Consider the following 7,142-nt stretch of genomic DNA (forward strand, 5'->3'; position numbering starts at 1 on the left):
ACGGCGCGCTCCCGAGCGCCCCCCCCCCCTCCCCCACACACACACAAACACATAACCGCCACTCTTTCATCTATTCTGGTGCATTGGTGCTCTTCTTTTTCAAACCCACACTTTCACCTGCTCTTGGATCTCCTGCACCACTCGCTGTCTTCGACGGTTTATACCGGTGTTTTCTGCGTGAGTGTGTGTGCGTGTGTGTGTGTGTGGTCCCCATTTATCACCGGTACGCGACACATGCGCAGTGCACTGCTCACACCGTCACTTTTTAGCTGCAGCATCACTGCTTTTGCTTTTCAATCGTTTTTTTCTCCCCCGCCCCTCCCCCCCCTTCCACATTTACCGCAACATTTCCTCCCCACTCAAAAGGCTTTTGAAACAACGCCACATGGGCGAGGGACCTACGCTTCATCAATCACATTAGAAATCCCCCCCCCTCCACACTCACACACACACACACACACACAGATCCGCGTACCATGGACGAGGATCAGCTCATCATGTTCGATAGCAATGGCGCTATTCGAATGTACGACCCTGACAAGTATGATGAACTTGTCAAAACCATCGAGACCGAGCGACGTTATATGGAGAGGATGGATGAGTTCCGTACACTCGTACAACGCACAATGGCCATTGTCCAAAGCCTCGGTGAAGCGATCGAGGCAGAAAAACTGAATGCCATCGGCTTCCGGAACATCGTGGAAAGCGAGGCTGAGGAGCGTTTCCGCGCTGTCCAGGAGGCCCAGGTACGACTGCGCGAGAAACAGATGGAGTTAGACCGCTACGTCGCAGAGTACGACTCTCTGAAGCGTGTAGAGCAGGAGCAACAGACATTTTTTCAGCACCTTAGCCAGGTCAGAGATTGAAAAAAAAAACGAAATAGAAAGGACACCTTTTCTCGATGACAAAATACGACAGTGGGTGAGCGAGGAGCGAGGAGGGAGGAGAGGAGGAAAGGGAGGCGTAGTGTCCGTTGGCCTACCCAACCGATGAAAAAAAAAACGGCGACAAAAGGCGGAGAGGTAAATTCGTCGTGTTACTGTACAGAGTTTCTCTCTCTCTCCACTAGTGTGATCGTTCCACGCTCACAGGAAGGCGCTGGTGAGTCTTGATGTCCCCCACGAGCTTCGCGTTCGGGTCCGTTTCTTGAGCTTTCTTTGAAGCCAAAAGGTATGTAGGCTACGCCCCGGTTGGAGCATGTTTTTAATTTCTGAACAAATTTCAGTGAATCCGCCCCCTGTTTCTGGCACGTCTCGTCGGGGGTCTCTTCTCCTCCCCTCCCTGCCCTGCCCTGCCCTGCCCCCCATCCTCTAGTCTTCCGTTTTTTTCACTCCATGATTTCTTCTTCGTCTTTATGCCTCCGGCTCTAGTTTTTTTTATCCGTCTTCTTAGAGCTGCGAGGGGGGACTCTCCACGAGTATGTGATAGGGGGAGATGGAGGGAGGAGCGGGGGGGAGGGAAAGAGGATATACCAACAAACGGAGGTGGGGCCAGAGATCAGCTGCGATGAATTCGAGCTTTCGTGAGTTTGTCAGGCATCGCGTTATGAATTAGCGGTTCTCACCTTCAATGCGCAATCCTGCAGTCGATACGAGCTTTCTCAGTCCTACTAGGCACGACTTTGGCTGCAAAGCTGACAAAAAAAAACAAAAAATGAGGCTGTTGTGTATGGTCCGGGATGGGGGGTAGGGGGGGGTGGTGGTGGTGGTGGTGAATTGCGCGAATCGAGAGAGGGAGAGACGAACTCGAGGTTTCATGAAGAAGGAGCGTTTCGGGAGAAGCAAGAATGGCGTCCACCACGCCCCACAAAGAAGTTGACCGCCTTTATTTTCACGGCCACCGTTTCTCCCTCCCCAATAACTCACCGGGGCTTATCTTGGCTCTTCGTGTGTGAGTGTAGGTGAGAGAATGCGTTCGAGCTGTGCCTCCTCAGTCAAACGCGAGCCCCCTTATCACTGCAAAAAGCTTCACGGAGATGTACATGTGCGCTTCATTTTTTCTCTATCCCCTTTTCCATCCGGCTTCTTCATCTCTTGCCTCGCTTTGTATTCTTTCATTATGTGATTGGTTTTCCCTTTACTGCCGGGGATGAAAAATGGCTTGTGTGTACATGTATACACATATATATATATATATTATCGGGGAAGGTGTCGATCTCCACAGTGACCGGTATTGCTGTCTCACCAGAGAGGACCTCTCATGAAACATTCAACATTGCTGTCGTTTTACAAGTATCTGTGCCTTCTCCTGTACGTGTGTGCGTGTGTGTGTGGTAGGATCTCTCTGGGTGCGCTCCGACTGCTCGCCATATATCTACAGGACACCCACTAACGGCTGATTTTCTGGGCTCACCGAGTGTGTGTCCCGTTCTCCACCGCCGGCCCCCCATTTTGTTTTGCCGATTTGCTGAAAAAGGCTGGAGTCGTTGTTCTACGCACATAGTTTCTCACCCTTGTCTTTGCGCTGCCCTGTCAGTATATATGTACAGATAACATACCCACGTCTATGACTCCACACGGATATACACATATATATATTTTTATATATTGTTTTGTTGGTTTTATCGTTTCCCCCCCTTCGTGTGTGTACGTGTGTGCGTCCGATCCCCTTGTTCGTGCGCTGTTTTGCCCTTCAGTAGACCTTTTTTTCTCTTTGAATTTTCGTTTCGCATTATTTTTTGTTGTTTGGATCTCTCTGCTGGCTCACCGCAAGGCGATAAGGCTACCCGCTCATTCTATCGTCCCCCCGCCCCCATCTCGCCCTTTTACTTGCCGCTTTACCGTTTGAACTCCCTCAGGCTTCAGTCCTTTTCGCCCCCTCTTTTTTTTGTTTGAAACTTCCACTGGCGCACCGGATTGGGGGGAGGGGGCATGTGTGTGACGCCTTTTTTTCGTGTGTGCGTTTCGTTTGCTCTACAGTGTGGTCATCGCGCTGCTTTCCCTACAGGCATCGTCTTACACCGCTTGTAGCGAAGCGAGTCCCGCTCTCTCTCTCTCTCTTTTCTCATTCTTCCAAAACACCTGTCGTACAGCTCACACGTCTTCATTTCTCGACGTGTGGGTATGTGTGTCTGGAGAGAGTTTGTGGTGTTGGTTTTTGTTGTGCTCCGTTTACAAGTGTTTTCTATTGCTCACACAACACGTTGCACTCGATCTCTCTCTCGTGTCCCTGACAGGTGCTGTCCGGTTTGCATTTGGCGGACGTCACCAGGTGATCTGATCCTTGGCTCTCCTTTAGAGATTTCATTGGGGTCCCACTGCTGCGCTGCGTCGCTCGCGTCTGTCTGGCGTGGTCACCCGTTCGCATCTCCACACTTTTGATCTATTTGATACGGCTTCGGTGTCCGAGGGTCTGTACACCTTTCGCTTGACGGCTCCTCATCTTTTCTTTCTTTTGCACCCCGTTCTATTCCGTTCCAGTTGTGCGTCTGCGTGACCGACAAGCGAACTTGAACGGCGATGGCAGCACCATTGCTGGATCAGACGGCACCGCGCCGACTGCGTGGGTCATCTCGGTCTCTGTCGCAGCAGCGGTCGTGCGTCGGGATGCTTCTCGCGGCGCACAGGCCTGTCCACTTCTCGCACTACTCGTATGACCCTGGCTCCCTAATGAATTTGTCCATTGCGCGTGAACTCAATCGCCTTTGCCGCTCACTGGAATTTCACCCCGGCTCAAGTCAACAATCGTCAAGCGGCGTGCAGTCTTATCTGAGCAGCGCGACGAAAGGAAAGCAGCATGGTGCCCGTCGTCGAATGCGTCCAAGTGCAGCGGGGATCACGTCTGGCCCGCAGCGCCGAGGGTTGCATGGGTCTGTGTCATCGCCGACAACGCCTTCCTCGAGGCGTCTTGTTTCGCCGCTCTCTTCCTCCCCGAGGGAGCGTTGGCACCCGCTTACCACAGCGGCTGTCCCACACCTCACCTCAACTCTTTCGGAGGCCTCGCAGGACGCGTCGCAAAGCAGAAGGCGCCGCAAGGAGGAGTTCATCAAAAACGGTCTCGAGCCGCTGCAGAACTTCATTGGGGTTGGCGGTTGTTTTCTTCAGCGCCCCCATTTCCTTTACCGTCCGCTTTCCCAAGGTGACAGCGGGACCAGAGCATCCACTGCAGACCTCAGCAGCGGCACAGAGCACCCCAGCGATGTGGGTGCCCGCACCGTCACCCAAGGGACATACGTTTTGCCTCGCTCGTCCAGTTCGCGATCCGGGGAGCTCTTATCCAGTTTGGCTACTCGACACTTTGCGCTACCGCTGAGCGGTTTCCCGAATCCCGTCGTCGAGGCGCGTGCGAGTCATCCTTTTGGTGATGCTCATCCGTTTCACTGCGTGGACACTTGTACAGAAGCGGCGGCTGACCGCCGAGCAGTCAATGGCGCACCGTCGTCTTCTGCTGCCTCCACACCCGCCGGCGAAGCTGTGCAGGACTCATCAGGAAGTCATGGTGGTGCTTTCGCTTGTGTTCCAGAGGACGGAGACACTTTTTTTGATGAGGACCCCCTCGCGTCTCAGTTCGTCCAAAGACCAGAGTCCGATAGGTGGACTCCACGAACTCACGCAACTGCCGCCCGACAAGCCGTACGAAGGCGTGGGAAGACTCACAACCAGGCTGACTTGAGGGCATGGGTAACCCCATCGCTGGCGTCACTCCTTGTTTCAAGTCTTCCCTCTTCTGCTCCACCGCATGTCTCAGTGCCGCGCGCATCCGTTTTTCGGGCGAATCCTGCGTCTTCCCTGAGCTCGTCGGCTATTGGTAGGCCTTCTACTTCGCCTCTCGGCCAGTCCACTTCGCTAGCATCGGCAAAGCCATCTTTTGCGAGGATCCTGCACGCACTAGAGCAATCGCAAACCTTTCACCATTACTACCAAACCGTCCACGAGTTGCTGGAGCAGATTCTACGTGTTCGTGCCCAGTATGAGAGCGCGATGAATAAAGGACGCTGTCCATGCGGTGTGTGCGAGGATGGTGTCTGGAAACCGCATCCTTTTGGTCGCGTTCGTGGTACTACGGCACAAGGCTCACCTTTCTCATCTTCCTTCACATGCCGCTCGACATTGCGCCCACACAGCCGCCTTGGCCGCATCATTGAGAATAGAAGGCGGGTGCGCTCTCGTCGATGCCTGCGTGATTCGCAGAGCAGCGACCTTTTCGAAGGCGGCGCGCCTCCCAGATCCCATACCCACCAAGCTGTCAACCTAGATGACGGGGAACCCGATGTTAGGGGCGGTGCTCTCCGAGGCTGTAATCACTGCGAGCGCCGCAAGGTCGCGCCACCACGAGACAGAGTTGTGCCGGTGCCGCCATCCAGGCCACAGGGCAACACCACATCAGCGCCACGCCGCGGTCGTCGTCGGCCTTCCTCTGTAGCGTCGCCAAACCTACCAGCTGGTCAGTTCTCCTCTCACAAATCCGAGAATGCTGCGGCAACTCAGCCGACCTCACACCACCGGAGTCCATACTACAGTGGGCAGCCTGCCCACTACCGGTCCTCGGTGCCCGTCAGTGGAGGTGGAGATGGTCGTGCTAGAGAGGTAAAGGACGATGTAGCGCTTCAGAGCGAGGCTCATCTGGACACGGACGACTATCATCACTTCATTCATCTTCTGGACGGTATGCTAAAACAGATTCAGGCGGACACCAAGGGATCCGACGAGCCAGTGACACAAGATGCAGCCAGCGGCGCGGCTTCCGGTGCACCTGGTCGTATAATCGAGGCTCTGCTGCGAGGGTTGCGGGCGGAGGCGCCTGTAAATGATGCGACCTACGCGGCGCTGTTGCGGATACTACATGGGGTGCTGGGAGACACAGGCTCCGTGGCTTCCCCGGAAGAGGGGGCACAAGCAGCTGCACCAACAGGAAGAAGGACATTCTTTCCGTACAACATACCGCACCCTCCGCTCTCGCGACCGTCGCCACATGCTCCAGAGCGCTGTGATGCGGCCGTGGAAACAGCGACACCGTTACTCGCGTCGCCCAAGCCTTTGATGAAGAGTAATCCCTCCAACGGTCGAATGTCCAGTGTGGCGCCGCACTCGCGCGAGGAGACGCCGCTGTCGGACCACGCTACTCCCTCCGAAATATTTCACAGTGGCGAGAACGCTCGCCGGTCACCGGGCTCTTCGGCGGCTTCGAGCATCGATCTTAGGGGAGTTCGAAGCGGCGGCATTCTCACCGGACCCTCCTCGGTATCGCCCGGGGACACCGACACGTTTGCCTCTGACTCTGCGAGTGAGGTGCGACCAACTTCCTAAACGATGCCCGCCGCTCCGAAGCTTAATTCCCACGATACTTTGCACGGATCCGTCTTGCGGAGCCAGCTGCGCATACTCGATGGGCTGCAAGATGCACTGCGAATGCGTCTCGAGGTGGATGAGGAAGGCACCCGCTGGGAGATATGCCGGAAAAGAGTGAGCGAGGGGGAAACGCTGTGGCGCCACACACTCGAGTCAGACGAGGCGATTGAGGTTGGGCGCTTCTGCCGGGGGCTCTGCTGTTTGCGGGATGGAGTTTTCGTCCAAGAAACAGCGCTAAAGTAGTAGACCGCTGCCCTGGAAATGGCATGGAAGTGCCTCTTCAATTTGATAGCGCCTCGACAGCCGCAGTGCTCTTTGCGATGGCCGCCACAGCAGGGGGCCGCATCACTGGTTTGAGGAGTTCTCTCTTCTGGAGGGGGGAGAACCCCACGGGGTCTCGAGCACGGGGCCTGTGTCTTTTTCGCAAGCTTGTGGCGGAAATGTGTGTCCACGCTGGGGGGGGTGTTACGCCTAGGGCGATGTCGACATGATCAAGGGTGTGGAGTCGGCTGTGTCGAGTAGAACGGGTGTTGCGTGTAGCCCTGTGCGGATATTTGAAAGAGGAGGCGCGGCGCCAGAAAAGCTGGACGCGAAGAAAAGGGGGGATGGAGAGGGGCTCTGCTGTGGAACACTTGTAGTCTTCACCTGTCAGCAGGGGGGGGGGGGGGGGGGGACAGCGCGGCTGCTGTTGGCGCTGAGCAGCCGTTACGAGCGTTCCACACATGCAAGCGGATTGCCGATCAAGGGTATGTGACTTTGCCGGCTGTTGATCATTCGCGGGGCAGGGGGGGGGGGGGGGGGCGAGAAGAGGGAAGGGGGCGCTGCCAAATGGGCGTGGCCTTTTTTCGGCTCTTC

The 7,142-nt window shown here is 55.7% G+C and overlaps 2 protein-coding genes across 2 annotated transcripts; both read left to right on the forward strand.

Annotated features, from left to right (window-relative positions):
• Window positions 1-476: 476 nt before the first annotated feature.
• Window positions 477-866, forward strand: JKF63_02983 (uncharacterized protein; the record flags this gene model as incomplete). The annotated part of the gene is made up of 1 exon (XM_067899006.1): window positions 477-866. The coding sequence occupies one exon, from the start codon at window positions 477-479 to the stop codon at window positions 864-866; it is 390 nt and encodes a 129-aa protein (XP_067755450.1).
• Window positions 867-4,434: 3,568 nt separating this feature from the next.
• JKF63_02984 (uncharacterized protein) lies at window positions 4,435-4,611 on the forward strand (the record flags this gene model as incomplete). Its single annotated transcript, XM_067899007.1, has 1 exon — window positions 4,435-4,611. The coding sequence occupies one exon, from the start codon at window positions 4,435-4,437 to the stop codon at window positions 4,609-4,611; it is 177 nt and encodes a 58-aa protein (XP_067755451.1).
• Between the last annotated feature and the right edge of the window lie 2,531 nt (window positions 4,612-7,142).

Source organism: Porcisia hertigi, chromosome 30, assembly GCF_017918235.1.
Source record: "Porcisia hertigi strain C119 chromosome 30, whole genome shotgun sequence".
Taxonomy (NCBI): Eukaryota; Euglenozoa; class Kinetoplastea; order Trypanosomatida; family Trypanosomatidae; genus Porcisia; species Porcisia hertigi.